Source organism: Pseudopodoces humilis, chromosome 22 (assembly GCF_049639895.1).
Source record: "Pseudopodoces humilis isolate 2021_Gansu_Grassland_sample_001 chromosome 22, ASM4963989v1, whole genome shotgun sequence".
NCBI classification, from domain to species: Eukaryota; Metazoa; Chordata; class Aves; order Passeriformes; family Paridae; genus Pseudopodoces; species Pseudopodoces humilis.
In genome coordinates, this window is record NC_142221.1 from 1,498,940 (window position 1) to 1,519,590 (window position 20,651).

At 41.5% G+C, this 20,651-nt stretch overlaps 1 protein-coding gene across 15 annotated transcripts in view; it reads left to right on the forward strand.

Moving 5' to 3' along the window:
• Nucleotides 1-20,651, forward strand: part of STRBP (spermatid perinuclear RNA binding protein) — a 60,124-nt gene that overhangs the window by 30,221 nt on the left and 9,252 nt on the right. For 8 of the 15 annotated variants that reach the window (XR_015774393.1, XR_015774395.1, XR_015774391.1 and 5 more), the window contains exons 6-18: nt 3,611-3,705; nt 4,119-4,214; nt 4,957-5,068; nt 5,618-5,715; nt 6,170-6,281; nt 6,981-7,073; nt 7,886-8,085; nt 10,058-10,219; nt 10,983-11,117; nt 11,653-11,793; nt 12,328-12,451; nt 14,317-14,361; nt 20,503-20,567. Coding sequence is in view for 7 of the 15 variants with exons in the window: in XM_088065952.1 (XP_087922078.1) it covers nt 3,611-3,705; nt 4,119-4,214; nt 4,957-5,068; nt 5,618-5,715; nt 6,170-6,281; nt 6,981-7,073; nt 7,886-8,085; nt 10,058-10,219; nt 10,983-11,117; nt 11,653-11,793; nt 12,328-12,451; nt 14,317-14,361; nt 20,503-20,525 (1,436 nt within the window). In the remaining 8 variants the exon portion in view is untranslated. Of the gene's footprint in view, nt 1-3,610; nt 3,706-4,118; nt 4,215-4,956; nt 5,069-5,617; nt 5,716-6,169; nt 6,282-6,980; nt 7,074-7,885; nt 8,086-10,057; nt 10,220-10,982; nt 11,118-11,652; nt 11,794-12,327; nt 12,452-14,316; nt 16,847-16,867; nt 17,314-20,502; nt 20,568-20,651 lie in introns of those variants that run through there. The other 7 variants (XR_015774398.1, XM_088065953.1, XM_088065949.1 and 4 more) reach the window with 5 other exon arrangements.

A 20,651-nucleotide genomic window follows, 5' to 3' on the forward strand; every position in this document is an offset into this window, starting at 1 on the left:
CATTATGCAGATGTCACTAAGTAAGTTGAAAAGGGAGAGATTTTTTTTTTGTAATCTTTCCAACCATTTAGATTGAAATCACTTAGATTCAGACCAAAAAAGTTTAATGTCTAGCATCAAGGGAGAATAATTGGAGAAACTGGTGAAAACACCTTGATCTCCAAAGCACTACCGTATTTTTTCACTACCACTGAACAATGTCAACCAAATGTAAATACGCTTCATATGCAGTTTTAAAAAGCTTTTAGCTGGCTCCATGCATTCTTTTGACTGAAGGAGCTCAAAGTGTTGCTGAACTTGCCTTTCATCTTCCATGTAAGATAGGCCCAGGCTTTCCTGAGCCTTCGGAAAACTGACCAAGGTTTCTGTGGTGAGATTAGCACTAATCTGTCCTCTAACAACCCAGGTCAGGCCAATGGCCCTTGTTACCAGTGCTCCCATTGTTCTGTAGGAATGCTGTGTGTGCCTTCATGCCCTGATGTCAGAATGTATTGAAAAACATTCCTGGATTTCTCTTCAGTCCCCACCTCTTTGGAAAAGTGTTCATGTTTAAGATGTGTTTGTCCTATTTGTTTTTGCTGCTCCGTAGCAAAAATAAATAGTGGCCCAGTGTGTGTGTGCATTTTGGTGTTTCCCACAAACAGCTACCCATAAAGCTCTGCTTTCTCATGTTGAGAAGTCAAGCACCTAAATTTGCCTGCATTTTCCATCAGTTTAAATTTTAAACGTCTTAAGAAACTGAATTTTTAGTCACAGCATCAAATATAAATTGAGCTTTCCAGACCAGAACCTTGTATCCTGAAAACCAGTTGTTGTTACTGAGCATACAGTAACAACAAATGATGTAATTACAAACAAGCTGGTTCACCAAAGTGGGGCTGAAGTCCCGTTGCTCCTGGAGCAGGACATGGCCAGTGATGCTCCCACGGGGCCAAGTGCCTCTGAAGGGGCAGCAAGTCCCAGACTGCCCTCCCCTCTCTGGAGAAGACAAGGCTCTTCGTATGGCCCAAATGAATGGAGTTGGCAGCTCCTGTGTGAAGAGAATGCTACAGCAGTGGGGAGAGAATTCCTGAGGGATTGGTTCTGCGTTGCATAGAGTGAGCTAATGTCAGGGCTTTAGAATTTACTCTTTACTAAACTCCTTGGTTCACTGCCCTTGTTAAAACTACACGGAAAAAAGGAAAACTTTGCAATTCTGTTTGAAAATTTTGATTTGGTCTCACTTTCCTGACTGGCAGAGCATGAAGAAACATGCCATTCTCCCGAGGGGGTCTGAAGGGAGCCCTCTGCAAGCCGCTCGCCCTCTTCACTGCCTGTTCTCTTCATCTTTCTGTTTAATAGAATCTTGCACCCGAAAGTTGGCAGACTGCAACATCAGGACACTGGGGCTGAACAAGCAATTGGGAAAATTCTCCAAGATATTTGTAAATTAGACCATGGAAAATGGTCTTAATGCTGTAAGAAAAAGTACAGTTCTAAATAGTTGAAACAAATCTTAGGAGGTTTTTGGTTCACCTGAATGACAGGTGACATGTATTCTGTTTGGCCTGTAGTTTAAAGGAAAAATTAATTTACTTTACTGATGGCTGCAACACTCTTTAGCAAAGCCTCATACAACACCGAGCCCCAGTGCATTGCAAAAAATTAATGATTTTGCAGTCAGTCACCTTTGCCATTTCTAACGTTTTAAAATAAGATTCTGATCATTCATTGACAGTACTTGTTTGATACAATACTTGAGCTTTAAGCAGATGTTTATATTGTCTGCAGTCAAGTTTTCTCAGAGAACTACCCAGATGGATGTTGAGTAATCCCAAATGTTGAGTGTCACAAATGTCACTCCTGAAAACAACAAAACTGCAAAGGAAATTTAGAAGCAAATCTTGTGTTCCTTTTGTGCTCAAAGAAAGCCAGAGCTTTGAGACTTTGCAGCTTTCATTTGGAAAACAGACAAAAGGAGTGATTAATCCCAATCCTGGAATGCTGGGAGGATATTGATGAGGGCAATAACAAACAATGCAAATATCTGCTGTGAAGTTCACAGGGGTTAGAAAATAAGCTTATAGCACTTGAGTCAGCAGCTGTGAACTGCAACCATCACCTGTCAGACAAGATACTGGTCCTGTTCAGTTTTACACTGGTGGGTTTTTTTTGCTTTGGGCTCTTTTATTCATTATAACATAAAGTGCTTTTACCAGAGAAACTTTCCCAGGAATTGGTTTAGGAGAGGGAGCCCTAACATTAAAGATGCAATTGCTTATGCAGCCAGTCCCATTCAAAGGAACCCATGAAAATGTCCTTTGAGATGGCACTAACAAACTGATGGTACTTTTTCCTCCTAACTTGTCCTGGTATTTTAGATGTCTTGCTAGATTTTGCTCATCTAGCAGAGTCTTCAGTTTGAAATGGATTTAGAATTTCATTCAGCTCTGCAAAGGTCTCTGAAGACCTGGAGAATTAACCATTATGAATAATGAAAAGAGTGTATTTCCATATTGTTTATTTTTAAGTCAAGAGTAACTATGTATTCATAGAAAAAAGTCATAGTCAAGGTTTTAGTTAAGCCATGGATTAATTTTGTTATTCCATATTTTCTCAACATCAGCTAAAACTAGTATCTTTGTAATGTGATTTCACAGAAATGTAGACTGTCATTTATATAGAGTTTCCAGAGAATCTGGATGTCACAAACTCCTCTGGATTAAAATAAATACAGAAGAAAGGACTGGTACTGAATAAGAATTCCCTATAATGTAGAATTGGATGTGGCTGCTAAAAGCAGTTTGTTACAAGTTTGTTGATAAGGAGAAAAGGGGGGGGAAGGCAAAAAAAAAAAAAAAAGTGTAAACCTGGACAGAAAATATCAGTCTCTTGTCTCTCAAATCCATTTTTGAATTTCCTCTGTTGGTTTCAGTTGCTGTTGGGAAGCTTTTACACGAGGGCACTTCCTCTCAAATACATTAATGACCTGGAAGTTACCAAACCCACTCTTTCATATGCTGTGGTCATATGAAAGACTAATCAACTAAAGTATTGTACTAGCATTTCCTGTATATTTCTTTCATTGAATTATACTGGCTAGTACTGTTCATGCAATAATTCAAATATATTCAATGCTTTTCTTTGGAATTCTCAACAATTGCATGGATGTAATTTCACTTTCTACCTATTACATTTTTTTTATTACCCCCTGAGAATATCTTCCTCTTGTCCAAAGCAGCTTTGAAATTCTGTGCCACCTTTGTGGAATAAAACTCACAAAGAGGAAAAAAAGCCCAGTACATCCCAACAGAAAAAAAAAAAAAAAGGGAAAGTGCTATAGAGCTATTTTCTGCCTTGAAATGTGTTCTACATTTTTAATAAGATCCCAGATTGTCTGTAGCAGTGGCCATCTTTATTATTACTATTATTTTACAAGGAGTGAATGCCTTTGCTTCTGTTGCACACGTGCACATTTACTACCTTTAATGGCTTGTTTAAATTAAATAACACCGTGCACTTAAATTCTGGGAGTCTTATTATCTCATTGAGATGCTGCCGCTCTTTTTGTATTGTGACAGAAACCCCTTGGTCAAATTGTATCTGTCTCTTTTTATCCCATTTTTACCAGTAGATAATGTTGCGATGAAAGATCCTCCGGACTTATTGGACAGGCAGAAATGCCTGGAGGCCTTGGCGTCTCTGCGGCACGCCAAATGGTTTCAGGTTGGCTCTTTGTTCTTACCTTGTTGTTATTGTAGCCTTGCGAGGTTTAATTTGAGACAGTTTTAATTTTAATGCCTCTTTAATTTCTGACTAGTCCCTCCTAGAGCAAAGGTCTAGAATTCCAACCCAGTGCTGTACTGTGCAAGGGCAAACGTGACAGGGAGACAGTCAGCTGGTCCAGAGTTGTCATGAGGCTACAAAAGCAATCTTGACATTTCGCTGCCTTTTTATACTTCTCTCTAAATTCAAGTGTACTTCTATATAAGTGTTTTTATTTTGCATGAAGCTGATTAAGTATTAAGTAAAAATAATTTAAAACAAAATCTATCCCAGGACTCTGTGCATTTAAAAAGAAAAGCAAAATTGAAGACCAGGCTTTTGCAGGTGTATTGGAATCATTTTGTTTGTTTTAGGCCAGGGCAAATGGACTAAAATCATGTGTAATTGTCCTTCGTATTCTACGGGATTTGTGCAACAGAGTCCCCACATGGGCACCGCTGAAAGGCTGGGTAAGTACAGAATGAGCTGAAGGCCACAAGGTCATGTCTCAGATGTCCTGAGAGTTGTAGCAGTGTAAGGACTGGAGAAAGCAGAGTCTTGTATGAGACTCCTCCTTCCACCCCTGTTCGTTTGCTCTCCATTAACTGTTCCCTGTGTAGGGGAGAGAAGGCGAGTAGTCCTTGAGTCTGTGACACACTGATCTCATGGAAAGGGGTACACTGATCCCATGGAACAGGACATGCTGCTGCAGGCCTCGCACATCCTGGAGGATAGGCAATAGACTCCCACTTGTTGCCTTCCATCCCTCTTGTTTAGTCTTCCAAAACTATCCTGTTCCTGTGACAATGCCACTCCTGACTGTTGGAAAGTGGCTGTTGCCCTTTCCTGGGGCAGGTTTGCTCTGTATGCCTGGAGAGGAACGTTCTGTAGGGCAGCAGAGGTGGTGTTTTTCTTGTGTGGAACTGAAAACCCTCTGAGAGGAGAACGTTCATGTGGCTTGACTTTAGAGACCTCTTCTTTTTGACTTTTTGGGCAGACAGTGGAGAGCAGCTGGTGTCCTCAAAGAGCAGGGGGCAAAGACAAGTGCCCTGCACAAGGACATGGCCTCCTCTGGGGCAGGTTTCTGTGCTTTAGACCTGTAGTGGATTACAAAGTGACCTGATGTGAATGTTCATCCCCTCTGCCCCCCATTTTTAACTGCAGTCACAGTTACCCTTGTGTCCATACTAATCGTAATTTAATGTCTTCTAGCCACTCGAGCTTATATGTGAAAAATCTATAGGTACTTGTAATAGACCTTTGGGCGCTGGGGAAGCATTGCGACGAGTGATGGAGTGTTTGGCATCTGGAATTCTGCTTCCCGGTAAGGGGCCAAATGAACTCCAGGAACACAAAGGGATGGGCAGCCCACCTCAACATTTAGCTGTAGGATTATATAAGAAATGCCTGACGTGATCTCTGAACCTGCTGTGGACTGAAATTAATGGTTTTTTCTTTAAAATGAAAAGAAAGGATTTTGCACAGTGGTTACTGTGTGAATGATACTGCCACTGCAGGAGAAGTTAACAGGGAATGTTAGATTTGTTACGAATTAACCCATACCTCATTAAGGGGTTGCAGGTAAATAGACTTAATGATTATCTGGTTTCTACAGATTCCTTGAAATCTACAGATCTGTCCAAATTAGGTGTTTTCTTCCAGACCTACTGATTTCAGTTAATGTTATCACCCACATGCAGTGTTTACCCTGATAAGGTCTGTGGCCACTGCAAGGGTATAAAACCTCGGGTCAGTTTGTGCTGGAGGAGGGGTGCTGCCCACTGTGCAGCAGCCAGGCTCAGCTGCTCTGTCAGTCCCTGTTTGCACACTGCTGCTCGTTCCCCTCAGTAATCCCTGTTCCTCTCCCTGCCAGGGGGCCCGGGGCTGCACGACCCCTGTGAGCGCGAGCCCACGGACGCTTTGTCTTACATGACAGTTCAGCAAAAAGAAGCCATTACACACAGTGCTCAGGTAGGGAACTCTGTGTGTGCTGCAACAGTGAGGAATTCAGCTCATTAGCACCATTTATTCTCTGCCAGGATAGCTTGTTTTCATGGCAGCCCTGACAGTTCTTGTGCTGTGCTATCCTGGAAAGGTTAAGCCATAGTTCAGGAGTGCAAGAGTTAAATGTGTGTGGGATCTTATTCTTGCAGAGGCAGTGGGATGTCTGTGCACCCACCTCTGCTCCCAGCACAGAGCCCCTGGGTGGGCTCCCTGTCAGTGTGCCCTGCACTCTGTGTTACAGAAATTCATGAGTTTATGGTTTTTTTAGACATTAGCATTTTCCACAGCTATTGCAGAGGCCAGCTGTAAAAGCTGTCTTGTCTGTCAAAACTACAGAAGTGTGTCTAAAGACTTACTAAGAAACTTGGGCAACTGAGGTGAAATCCTGCTGATTAATTTGTGTTCCTACTGTCCCTTTCAGCACGCGCTCAGATTATCAGCCTTTGGGCAGATCTATAAAGTTTTGGAAATGGATCCCCTCCCATCAAATAAGTCATTTCAGAAATATTCCTGGTCAGTAACTGACAAAGAAGGTAGGTATTATTTGTTCCAAAAGTCACTAACTGGGCAGTAAAGTAGGAGTTAATTTAGAATGGGTAAAGTTCTCAATTATGTGCTGTGAATGTGAAGTAGAAGCTATTCTTTTTTATATGTGGGTTGATTTTTAAAAAAAATACTTCATTGTGAGAATGAAATCTTGAAGTTCTGTTATTTAGAAAGAAACAAAAGGCAGAACAGCCATAATATAGCTGATGGTTATCTTTAAGCACAAACTCCCTTGGCATCTGAAGAGCTGAGGTACTGTTTGATTCTTGTCCTGGTGAGGAGAGACCGTAGACTTGTCAAAAAGCACATAATGAGTGTCCACAATAAGAATTACTCCAAAATTCTTTCTAGAAAACAATATATAGCTAATAAAAAAAAATCCATGTGTATTTTCTTGCAAAAATAATACTGTTGGAGGTCTTACTTAGAGTAAATGTGGAAAACAGCACCGCAGGTTTGCAGTCCTTATCCCACACCTGGTATTGGACACAGAGATCCTGCCTGGCTTGGTAGAGTGAGCAGTAAAGCAGTATTGGCTTTCCCGTAACAGTACGAAAGCTGTGACTGATGGATGAGTTCTTTTCTTTATAAACAAGCAAGGAACAGTGTGGGACTAATCAGACTCCTGCTGTGGGATCGTGTTTTCCTAATGGCATATCCGTATTACAAGGAACTTTATACCCTAGGTACAGGCTCATCTGCTCTGAAGAGACCGTTTGAAGACAGTGTCGGGGATGATAAAGATCCAAATAAAAAGATGAAGCGTAATCTGAGGAAAAGTAAGTGCAGCGCTTCTCCATTCTGTTTTCAAAGATCTATTGTACAGGGGGAGCTATTTTAAAAGCTTCTCTGTGTTGGTGTGGTAGAGCATGTGAAAAAGTCTTTGAAAAAAATTATTGTCCATCAGCCTGCATTTGGAATGTCAAACACATCTCTGTGCATCTGAATTTCCCCTGACATGCTTTACTAACTGAATGATTTGCATTTTTAAATGGAATTACCCATCTAGTTACACCAGACCTGAAGTTGCCCAAGCAGCTGAGGTATTTTATTGGTAACATCCCTGTATTGTGGGGTCTTTTAAAAGTATTGCAGTGACTTTGCTGAGTGAAGACTGCACTCTCTTCACTCTTCCCCTTCCTGAGTTAGATGTCAGGATCTCCTACAAGGAAAATAAAATGTGTAATCTGCAAAACATTAATGTTGCACATATGCACAGACTAGAAGTCTCTTGGCATTGCTGGGATCCAGTCATTCTGGGGGCTATTTTCATTGTGCTACTTGGATACGAGTTCTGGATCTGGTTCCCCATTAGCTATAAAACTTGTTACTCCTTTTACAGCTAGCTGCAACAGAATGGTGTTAATATAAAGCCAGGTTATTATAGTTGTTACCCTGAATTAGAATGGCTTATTAAAGACTTTACAGCATTTATGGCTCTCCTCACCCTCTTGAGAGGCTGAGGGGTGGTTTTGCTCCTTGATACAGACAGAAGGCGCTGAAATGCAAACTGTTTCATTTTTCTGTTCATCTTGTTTTGTTCATTTTCCTTTCCCCTCCTTCCCCCACCCCTTCTACTATCTTGTACTAGTACTAGATAGTAAAGCAATAGATCTCATGAATGCTCTGATGAGGCTGAACCAAATCAGGCCAGGGCTTCAGTATAAGCTGCTGTCACAGTCTGGTCCAGTCCATGCCCCAGTCTTCACAATGTCTGTAGATGTTGATGGTACGACTTATGAAGCATCAGGACCTTCTAAGAAAACAGCCAAGCTCCATGTGGCAGTGAAGGTAAGGCAGCCTGAAGTAATCTGCTAACCCCAGATCTTGGGATGGAGTATGAAATGTGCTTAGAACTAGTAACATGCAAGCTCAAAATTAAAAAAAACCCAAAAAATCATTAAGCTGAGCTGCTCGCTGTATGCTCTAAGGACAGCTGGGCATGGTTCAAAGAGCATCACTGGTTTTGCGCTAGTTGGGGGGGAAGAATTTCCCAGGGCTCTACAGGTCAGCTCAAGTTGCAGTGGTGGTCAAATTCTGGATGGGGGGGGCAGGGTTTAGTTATATTCTGTTCTACTCCTTCCTCCTATTGGTTTGGAAATGGCATGTTGGTGGCTGCTTCTTTCTTCCCCTCCTTCTCTGTGTCCATTCCTGGCTTGTGAGCTCCTGGAAATAGAGTTCTGTCTTTGGTGCCTGAAGAGTACCTCTATGTACCAAATAAACCATGTCAGTGGTTTATCCAGTCAGTTTCCAGTAGGACACTGGTATTATTCAGACACTGGTCAGGCTGCTGTTGCTTCCTGTAGGTGCTCTACATGACAGCAGGACAGACTGGGATGCCCAGTGTGAGCATCCACCAGATGTGGTGCTTGGGGACATGGCCTAGTAGTGGGCGTGGCAGTGCTGGGGTAATGGACGGTTGGACTCAATGATCCTAAAGGTCTTTCCCAACCTAAACGAGTCTGTGAAAGAACATCTGTTAATATTACTGCTCTTCTGATAGGAACAGGCCCATCTGTCATTCTCTGCCTCATTTTGTTTTGAACAAGAATTTCCTTTTTAGAATCTTCATCTGGCAACTTTCTGCTTTCCTTTGATTTCAGTTTTGAAAATCCCATTGTCCTATGTGCTTTCAAGTTCAAAGTGTCCAGAAGCATCAGAGGGCATGTGTTATTCCTCCAGGAAAAGTAGCTCTCTGCATGTGTGTCCTTCCAGACCTTCTGCCTCATTCTTTTATTTTGCCTTCCTCCCTGCAGTTTAAAAAACAACAAAAAAAAAGCCCAAAAAAACCACTTGCCCTGAAAAACTGTGACTGCTCTGCCCTTGAACCTCTCTGCGTCAGCCAGATCTGTGCTGGTGCTGGCCCAGCTCTGTTTTCTCTAAATTTACACATCAAAACATCTGCAATTGAAGCCAAGAGGAAATGGGTGGTGTGGTTGAGACTTGGTTTTTTTCCTTTCTCTCTTTCCCTTCTCAGCAGACACAGACCCTGCCCTCCCAGTCTTACAAGAGGGAATAATGTGAGATTTCACTTTCTAATCTGACCTTTTTAAAATGCAGAAGCCCAGAAAATGCAGCCAGATGTACCCTAACTGCATGGGAGCTGAGCTGGGGGTTACCCAGGCAGTTCTCAGCTCAGGGTTTGAACAGTCATTTTTGCAGACTTTGTTCTTGGCTCTAAATTTTCAGCAGAGCTTGAGGTTCCTTTCAGTTTCCTTTGCCCTATGTGTGGTAGCTATGTGCAGCTGGATCAGGAAGCTGGCTAAGGGAGAGACTGGCCTTGCTCGTGGAGGATGTTTTTGAAGGAACTGAGCTCCAGAAGTACCATCTTGTACAAGGCTTTAATTCTCACAAGACTGTTTGTCATATTTGCCCCACAGTCCATCTCTTGATCTGTCCAAAGACACAGAGAGGGGGGGAAATCATGCATGAAACTGTGCCCTTATAAGGCCATTAAACAGTCTTTAATTTCTTACTTTACAAGGAATTCTTGAGATGATGAATGATGCTCATGAGTATCTTTGAGACTAAAATTCTGCTTTGTCGATTCCACTTTTGTAAACCTGAAATTATTTTCCCTATTGATATTGTATTCCCTACTGATAACCACTGAAATTGATATCTCCATTTCAAACAAGAGAAAACTAATATTCTAAGCAATCTGCCTTTTTTACATGTATGGTGGATTGATTGTTGTGTTGCTTTGTATTTGTTCCTGTTCTGCTGCCTCTGTCACAGTTCATTTCATGGCACTTCGTTGTAGGTTTTACAAGCGATGGGGTATCCAACAGGTTTTGATGCAGATGTGGAGTGTGTAAGTTCTGATGAAAAATCAGATACTGAAGGTAAAAATGAAACAATATCTTCAATCTCAAGCAATAATAATACTGGAAATTCCACAGCTGACACCTCCGCTACCCTAGAGGTGAGGATTGCGTTGAAAGTACAAAAGACGAGCTGTGGGGTTTCATTTTTCATTGTTTTGGTTTTTTTTTCTGTTCTACTTGTCAGAATGGTAAAACATAAATTTCTTCAATTTCAGTGGGAGACAATTTCCAGACAGTGTGTAATCATGGATAACTCAAACAACATACATGTTTAGTCCACTGAGAAATTTCCGGGGAAATGGAAGTGGAGTATATTTAATGGAACTTCCCTATTTTTATCCATAGTTGAGAGAATTCTATTGCAGACTGATCTGGTGTGCTGAGGTCTCAGCTTTATCTTGTTTTCCAGACAGTTAAAGATGTTTCTACTTAAACATGTGACTCAGGGCATGAGATTTCTTCATAGTGCCAGGACATAAAGAGATGGAACAGCAGAGATGTGTGCAGGGCTGGGAAGGCCAGTCTCTCCTTTCCATGTGAAAGCCTTCGATTTCAAGGAACTTGACACCATGACCCCACCTTCAGCTTCAGATTCTCTTTGGGCTGCAATTCCAAGTGCAGCTGGTGTCAGGTTTAGTTTGTGCAGGCGTCAGACCAGCTCATGAGGACAGCCCTCACCAATAGAAATAAATGGGTGTGACTTCTGTGACAACATTGTTTGTCCTCCTACCCTTCCTTAGAGGTTTTGCCCTTGCTGTGCCAGCATCGCAGGTTGTGCTGCAGCCACAGCAGTGTGTGCAGATTTTGGCTGCCTTTTGAAGAGAGAAAGGCTGTGAAGTAACACCCTGCATGTCTCTCTAGGTAAGAACTCAGGGTCCCATACTCACAGCAAGTGGCAAAAACCCCGTGATGGAGCTTAATGAAAAGAGAAGAGGTCTGAAGTACGAGCTCATCTCTGAGACAGGGGGAAGCCACGACAAGCGCTTTGTGATGGAGGTGAGTGGAGCAGAGGTGCAGCTGGTGAGGGGTTATTAATGATGTAGCAGAGTCACTTGCTGCTCCAGTTCCCAATTTTCCATTTTGCCTTTTCCAATGTGCATCTGTGGTGGTGATTTCTCAGGTTATGTACCTCATTGCTGTTACGATGTGTCAGCTGGGAAAGGGAATAGCCTTTCCACTTCGGGAAAATACAGTGAGAATTAACCCTGGATTCTGACAGCCCCAAACTTCATGGCAAGAAAGACTCCAGGGCATGCACTAAATCCAGTATCCAACAGATATGGTGGTCCTCTTTGAGTTGTGCTGGTAGTTTCCAGATTCCGAGTATCTGTGACACACTGGTTCCCAGGAACACTTTGGTATCCTTTAGCAGCTTCAAATCTAGAATCAATAGAAATTTGTCACATAAAACACTTAAGGATGTTTTTCTTACTGAAATTCTTTATGGGTGACACATCAGCTGAGTGGGTGCAGCATTGTGTTCCTGTGGATCAATACTAGGCATAAACTGACATAATGTCTTAATTTTCAGGTAGAAGTAGATGGGCAGAAGTTCAGAGGTGCAGGCCCAAACAAGAAAGTAGCAAAAGCAAGTGCTGCATTAGCAGCACTTGAAAAACTGTTTTCTGGGCCTAATGCAGCAAATAACAAGAAAAAGAAGATTCTTCCTCAGGTAAGAACTGTCACTTGCTTTTTGGACCATTATCCCAGCACTGGGTTGGTTTTTGATACAGAAGGCAGCATTCTAGTAAAGTGAGATTAACACTGCTGGTGGTGTTGTTTTGGGGTAAAATCCTGGCCCTGCTGCAGTTATGTGGGTTCAGGAGGGTACCAGTGCTGTAGGCTGAGGAAAGTTGTAAGGAGGTGGGAAATACAGCAAGGAGGAGCAGCAGAGAGAGGCCCAGAAGCCAGCAGTGTTCAATCATGCCCAAATCCGAGGTAAGTAAGGCGCAGTTTGAGGGAAGGGACTGCCAGGGCTGAGCATGGGGAACGTGCTGGGCTCTGCAGGCAGTGACAGGGCCAGGGACCTGCTGTGTCCCTGTCACTCACATCCTTTGACACAGCTCTCTCCAGCCTGTGCTCAGCCAGCCTGGTACATCAGGCATGTTTACAGAGCCCTCTCAAAGGGGGTGATTTAATGCAGGTGGCCTTGTATTCCAGCAACACTTTCACTCTCTGAACTGCTATTTTTTGTCACTCTGGGCAGACTAAAGGGGTTGTCAATACAGCTGTTTCTGCAGCAGTCCAGGCTGTTCGAGGCAGAGGACGAGGTGCTTTAACACGAGGGGCATTTGTTGGGGCAGCTGCTGCTACTGGATACATAACACCAGGTAAGGCACCACACTTGTAGCTGATAGTTTAGTACTTGTCTGCTGGGGTGTTCTTTTTCATGTGTGTTATTCACCTGTGCAGGTGATTTCTTTAACCATCTGAGATGGAGCAGAAGGCTTCATGGGAGTTTAAATAAATCAAAGAGCTGGAAAGCTGGCAGAGTGTATCCTCTACGAGTGTGCAGCTCAAAGCTCTGTGTGCACAGAGCACACAGTTACGGGCATAATGGCTTTCCTGGCTTTATTATTTTATGATCTGTCTTCATAGTTCACTGCCATGGCACAATTCCCAAAACTCTCTTCTTACCTAAGAACCTTCTGGATCATGTGCTGGTTAGCATTAGGAGTGCCTTTTCCAAGAATCCTTTGTGAACATGAAGTCAGCAGGCTCAACGCTCCCTGAGCTCCCAAAAACCCTCTACATGAATTCCACCTGGAAGCATCTATTAGTAGCTTCTGTGGTGGCCAGAAATAAAAGAATTTCTTTTCATACTCTGGGTGATGGGAAGTCATGCATTGTTCTGATTAGCAGAAACAGCTTCTGAAGTCCAAGGGCTTCTGGTTCCCATTGCACATGTTCATGAAATGGTCACTTTCTCCATCCTCAAATCACTTTTCAAAGTACATTTTCTTTGTGACTCTACAGCACGTCTGAGATTTGTGGGTGACATGTGAAAGGAATCCAGACATTGTTTTCACTTGTTATAAGAACCACAGATTTGTAAGAACAAGATGCTGAAGATGCCTTAGTCAAAGGAAATCCAGTCGTAGCTTCCAAAAAGTAACACTTCTAGTCCTCATGCTTAGGTTTTCAGATTACAGCATGAGCTCTAATTACACCCTCCAGCAGCTCACATGTGCTAATAGCACAGGCCTGTTGTTTGGGAACCTTCCTGCCTGGCACTGTTGGCAGCATGTCATCTTCATTGCTCCTGTATGGTCATGTAATTTTAAATATTAAAACCCAGTAATTCATTTTTAATGGCTGTTAACATTGTTTTTGGAATTGTCTGCCTGCCTGAGGAGTCATTTAAGAGACACTTTAATCTGCCAGAGGCATGCTTCTTGCCAGTGTGGAATTATTCCAGAAATAAGTTTAATTTCCCAGTTGCTGTAGTTAAGCTTTTATTGGCCTTGGCCTTCACAGATTATTTCTCTCCATCCCCTATTCTTCTCAGAAATCTCTTACTTTTTGGAGTGACACCAGCAGTCTCACCAGAAAAAAATAATCTGTAAAGCCTTCATGAACTACTGACATGTAGAAACCAATGCTGGTGTTACCTGTGTTGCATTTTCTCTCAACTACAGAGTCAAACTCTGCTCTCTGGGGAAAAATGATCTGTTTGTGTGGAGGTGTTCACATGTCTTCTGTGGAACTCTGTTGGAAGCGGCAGAGAAAGCAGAATTCACAGGAGCTTTATTGAGGGGGATGTGACATCTGCCACAGGCATCCAGCATTCTCTTTTTAAAGGAAATTTGGGAAAATTACTGTTCTTTGCATAGACTGCATTTGTGTTTTAAGAAGAAAATAAGCAAATATGGGATGTGTGTCATGCCAGCTCCATACTCTGACAGTGCAGACTTGAGGGATTCAGTGGAAAAGAAAATGCTGAGGAAATAAAATAGGGAATTTTAACTCTTTGATGCTGAAGCTTGAGAAAGTCCCTGGCTGCTTGTTCTTCAGGCCACTGCATAGGAACATTTCAGTGTTTTCAGCAATATTTGTATGTATTGGTTGGTGTGAGTTTGGTTTTGGTGTGCTCCCACTTCAGGCACATGGTCCCTGCCCATGTGCAGGTGTGCAAACACTGACAGGCAGTGCAGAGAATGACCCCCCCCCCCCTCCATCCTCTGTTTCCCTGCAGGCTATGGAGCACCATATGGATACAGCACAGCAGCACCAGCCTACGGTACGTACAGCCCTGTCATTAACACGTTAGAAATTGTGCAGAAACTGTTGTGGCAGTCCAAATGTAGCAGTCCAAGGAGAAATTCAAATATATTTAAGCTCTTAAACCATGACAACAACACCACTTTTATGCCATAACCTTGTGGTTCTTTTTCGGTTGGAGTAGCTTTTTGCCTCTGCTTTGCCTGGTCTGTGGAAGGACTGCTTGTTCTAATTGCCTGTTCCCTTCATACTGGAACCCAGTCAAAGTAGTTCCCTTACTTTTTACAGCCAGTCTGTGCTCCATTCAAAGATTACCGAAGGGCCTATTTCAGCATCTCTGACCCAGATGGCATTACAGTAATGCTGGTGAAATGTTTGTCCCCAAGTGTATGTGACTTGTGGACAAAGCTCCCTTAATGCTGTCAACTCTTTGAAATCCATGGGAAAATACCCCCCACCCCTGCAGGCTAAAACACCACTGCTTGGGACACCAGGATGGGTTTTGGGTAGTTGGTACTGGTAGCAATCAGTCTGTGAGGCAGCCAGGACACGGTCATTTGCCACAATGCTTTTCACTATGAAACATGTTCTATTAGGCTGGCAAAGCACTGGTTTCATGGAGATTGTAAAATGAGCTGATAACCATGAGAGCTGTGATGGAAGGGTTTTTCTTAACTCAGCTTCTCCCTCCCCACTGGCTTGTTTTATGCTGGACTAACAATGCATTCCTCTAACCGGCCCTTTTGGTTACTTTGAATGAGGTTTATGTGGCAATGGGAGCAGAGCAGTTTGGAGTCAGTGATATGTTCTGGCACACACAACGTGAGCCCACCAGGACCAGTCCCACCAGCCTCTCCTGTGGCAATGACTGGTCACATGCTGCTCAAATGACTGGCATGTTTCAAGGCCTGGGGTTTTTCAGATGGGAAATTTCTGCTTTTTTGCATTTGTAATATGTCATTCCTCCCAAATCTGTCTAACTTGGGCAATACTAACTCCCATCATATCATGGTAAAAGTTAAAAATATTTTGAAATGTCAATTACAAGACTTTCCTACTAGTACGAGCTTTAACAGGGCAAAAATGCTGCTGCTTTATGGAAAATGTTAGCTTTGCCTGACTGGGACCAGCTGGTCCAGTTCTGTACTGAGAGGGAGAACGGGCCCATGGGCTCAGTGTGGAATTCTGCCCCCAGAACTGGAGCAAACCTGTGTAGTTTTACACGTGCTGACTGGCCCCGTGCTCTGACAGGAGGGCAGCTGGCAGCAGGGCTGTCCCATGGAGTGTTGTCCTTTGTGGTGCATCACACAAGGAACAGCAACATGTTTTCCCAGAGAAAAAGGAAAGGAAATTTAGTTTGGGATATTGATTTTTTTTTTAAAAAAACCCCTTGGTTCTTTTCAAGCAACAGCCTGAGAGTATAACTAGGATTAGTGGTAACTGTATGTCTGTGTTTTTACAAGCAGTGACACACTGTGACATGAGGAATCCTTTCCCTGCTGAAGGCAGGCATACAACTGTTACCAAGTTTCCTTGCAGCTTTTCTTGCTTTTTTCATTCATTCCTTCTGTTTTGTGATTTTTTTGTAATTATGCCTATTTTGGGAGCTGGATTTTAAGCACTTAGCTGTATATATGTGACATATCACTGACTTCAAAGCATTGTGGAATTGGATGCCCCCATTTCTCACATAAAAAGTTTCTGTTCTTAATGTCTTATGATTGTGATGCAAAGTTCTGGGATAATGCTTTTTGGCTGTAAGGAAAACATGTCTCTTTGCCTTTGTAAGCTGTTGCATGTTGGGAAACTTCACTTTGATCATCTGGTGCTCTGGAATACCTGCTGTTGCTGCTTTGTGATTTCTAAATGGATATATAGGTTAAATACTAGAATTTAAATAGGCAAGATTAAAAAACCAAACAAACGTTTAATTGTGCAGAAGTTTGTGAGGCCACAAGAACTCTAAAATAATAATGAAATCAGGCAGATGTCAATCTTTCCAGATTTACTACTTCAGCACAGGAGAGGAAGTGCAGAATAAGGAAGCAGATGCAGAATTTACTGTAGGTGCTTGATTTTTGGCTGACCTACCTGGATGCTGATCAAAACTGCTGAACAGTTTCCCTGTGAGTTGTATTTTATGCACAGCAGTGCCTGTCTAAAATATCTGTAATTGCAACTGGTCTGTGAAATTACCTCAACGTAGAACAAGCTAGTAGAGATTAATTACCATAAAGATTATGAAATAGAGCTTTAAGTCCAAATACACACTCTGCTTTTGAGAATATCACTTCCTTTAATTTTATCAAACACCAGGACAAAAATAAAGCAGACTTTAAGCTATAACCATCTGTCTGAAATAGTGCAAAGTGGTAAAGCGTTACTGTTTATGGGACTCTGCACCCTGACATCACATTGACTGACTGATCTGGAAAAGGTTAATGAGAACACTACTGTAAGCTCTTATCTGACTTTCTTGGATTGCTGAACTTATTTGGAGTCCTCTCCCTTTCTTCTCTCTGTAGGTTTACCCAAGAGAATGGTTCTGTTACCAGTTATGAAATTCCCAACTTACCCCGTTCCCCACTACTCATTCTTTTAGCAAATGGCAGAAGCTAATTCCCATTGATTGAACAACACAGTACAGTACAGAATGTTAGAAGAAAAAAAGCCTTTTTATCCTGTTTTCTTTGAACACATACTTGAGCAAAGTCATTTGTAAAGAAACATCTTTTTCCTACTTTTTGATTTTAACAAAATGCAAATTTAGTTCTCTAAAACTTGAAAAAATTGTTCTGTGAAATGTTACCTCATTTTCAAATAACTTATACCAGCCTTCTGTTATAGGGAAGAACTAGAAGCTTAAATCTTACGTTTTAAATGAAGTATCCGATTATGTAAAATTAAATTTGTGAAGGATGTATAGAATATAAAACACTGATCACAAATAAACTGTTTTGTTGTAACACAAGAGTACTGCCTGTTTCCTAATGCAGTCACACAGACTCAGTTAATGACCTGTATTTGCTGTAGGGTTATTAAATGCAGGGCATAGTTGTTTAAAAAACAAAAATAAAAATTAAAAAAAAAAACAAAAGCAAACAAAACTACACGATAGAAACTTTACAGTTAACATTTAACTTTGTAAATATTATGGTGTGTAATAAACTTAGTAAAATATGGGTTAAAATATTGTTTTATCTTATTTTTTATAGTTAAGCATCAGTACCTGAGTTTCCTTATAGATCAGCATACTGTAACTGTGATTTTAGACACAGTCTTAATTATCCAAGAAGACTTTTCACTCATACACAAAATGCTGAAAAACAAATGAAACAAAAGGAATTAGTCTGTCTCTGTATAAGGCTGCATTCTGTGAAACAAGTATTAAACAAGTATTAAAGGAAGTTCCCACAGAAGGATGTAATTCCAAGGATACACCTTACACCTGTATTGCCCAGAGAAAGGACAATAATAATGTTACAATCAGGTTCTTTAGAGCTCAAAAGCTACATGTTTTCCTTTCTTTTCTGTTCTTACAAAAAAAAAAAAAAAAAAAAAAAGATAAAAAAAGAAACAAATTCCACTTGTTCTTGTGGCCTTCTTCACTTTTAAGATTGTCTGCCCACCCTTGATTTTCCATCCACCATTTCTACAGAAAGCATTTTATTTGTCAATTGTATGTTAAACCAAAGGTTCTCCTTTTCCCCCTTACATTTATAAGAATCTAAAGCAGCAACAAGGTCCCCATGAAAACTTGCTATTTAATTGTCCCAGTTCTTGTTGAGTGCTGCTGTGAAAAGTGACACACTTCAGCCATAGGCCAGTACTTTTTTGAGTTGGTGCTCAAACCCAGAGTCCTCTTTTTGCTGAGGAGTGTGTGCACCTGTCTGAAATTCCAGGATAGGCCCCAGCTCCACAACTGGAATCTCCATGGATTGTGGACTGCTGTGGGTTCTAACAAGGGATTCCAGTAGTCTTTATTAAGGTATCACCCCACAAATAAGCAGCATTGTTGGTTGCACTCTCTCCTCAGCCCTCGCCCGTTGCTTTTCCATAGGCTGGCTTTAGTTCCTGCTCTTCTGAAGATTTGCCTTTATCCCCTGTTCTCTTACCAGACGCTGCTGCTGAGGCAAGGAGAGCTGTATCAGTGTTGAGGGTGTTGTAGGAGCGGTGCTTAAAGCAACAGAAAGTTCCTCCTCCCCACAGCCCCCTTAGAGGGAAAGAAGTATTAGAAAAGCTGAATAAGGGGTGGCTTATAGAACAAGCTGCTTTCCCTGGAATTAACTGCAGCTGTTATTCTTAAGCTAAGTGTTTGTGCTTAGGAATGTGTTTACATTTCCATGGTTCTCCTTCTGCCGTAGCTCTCGTTTCCGTTTGGTGTCGGTGGTACTTTAATAAAACGTAGGTGATGGCCCGGGAGGGTGAGCCTGGTGTCACCCAAGGAACACAGAGCAGGGGCTGGGGATGGAGCCAAATTGAGAGGTGCTCAGAAATCTGATCTGTTTTGCTGGCCTATGGATGAAAGGAAGCCATCACGGAGCAGAAAAAGCATGGCTGATCAGAGCCCATTTTTGTTAATCAAATATTCATTAAAGGAATCTTTCCTCCGCATACATTTTTTTGCCCCCCCCCCTCTTTTGGAGTTCCCCTGATTGGCAACTGTTTGTAGTTTCCTTTTTTTTTTTGAATCCCCAGTTTTGAAAAATTCCAAATAAAATATTCTGTGAACCAATTCTATACAATGAACATTTGTAAGCCAAAAACTTGTTCTTATTTCAAAGACAAGAAGGGCGCTATGCTCTTTTCCAACATGATGGCAGTCATTTCAGATGATTTATAGAAGTCATTTTTTATTTTTTGTCATTTGTTGGGAGTTACTAACCACATTGTAAACTTGCCCCCTTGCTGCATATTTTACATTTCTCTGCTTTACTGAAAATATGAATGAGCTGTCAGTTCTTTGTTTAGAAAGTGGTAACCTTGGAAGTGTTAGATGTTTCAATACCTTCAAAGAATTCAAAGTGCCCATTTTACAATGAAAACTCCACTTGCAGCTGAAAGAGCAGAGAAATTTAAATGGAGCTTTAGCTTCAGCCAGTCTCAGAAATTAACGTGAGGTTTTTGCTTCTCTGCTCTTCTCCCACTGTAGGTGGTTTTTTCATTGACAGTCCCTATTGCCAGCCTCTCAGCATCGCACCTTTTATTATTCACTTGGGCCCTCAAGATTTCTTCTCTGACTTCTAGAACCATCAGGTTGTGTGGCTCCAAATGGCATTTTGTACATGTCTTAAAAGCAAGAAAAACGTGGCTCGTTTTGAGGTTTCTCAACTTCAGACATGGAATCTGACCTTTTTTCTTTTTTTTTTTTTCCTTAAAGTGTTTTTCTCACTTCTTGAACTGTGCTCCATGTAATGAAAAGCAATACTTAGTCCAAGCCACAGTCCTCTCTTTGGGTACATAGCAATAGATGTGTATATACTCCTGGTTATTTCTTTACACTAGAAGGGGAAGGACTGGTGTGTTGAGGGGGGAAAACCAAATGCCAAACCAAGGCACAACCCGGGTCGAGTGCTGCTTCAAGCAGTGAAATCTGCCTTTACTTTCACTATTGAAATCCTTCAGAATTTTAATACTACACTGTATATGCATGTTTCTTATAAAAGTTGCTACAGAGCTGTGCAATGGTCACTCCTGAAGCAGCAGTGCTTTGAACCATTGTGCATGTCAGCAGACATGAAATGTAGCAAAATGGCAGAAGAAAAAAACCCAGAACATATTTTTTTTTCAAAATGTAACTGAATGATATATTCTCTCTCTCTCTTCCCCACATCATTGATATGAGGCACAAAAATGCTAGGCCTGAACTTGCAAATCAAGTGGATTGCTTTTGTGTCTCTTAAAATCATCACCAAATGATAGGAAAACACAGTATTTGGGAAACATCCAGTTCAAAAACCTTTGCTGCTCTAAATTTAATGAATTTTTTCTCTCTTGAATATTTGTATGTTGATATTTTGAGATTGTCAGTCAGCAATAACTGAAAGGTGAATGTTTTTTTAAATGGTATTGGAACATCTATATGTTGCAGCTTAAGACTTCTAAGCAGTTTTCAGCAGGTTAATTCCACTTTATTCTCATTCTCTCCGGACCTTCATAGCCATATGCACTTGTATAAAATAAGCAGAAATGTAGTGACTGTAAGCTGAGATCGTGATATAAAAGGTAAGAGATTTTATTTTCAGCTTAAAGAATATTTTTATTGCTTTTTTTCTAAAAATCTCATATACCTGTGACAATCTTGTATAT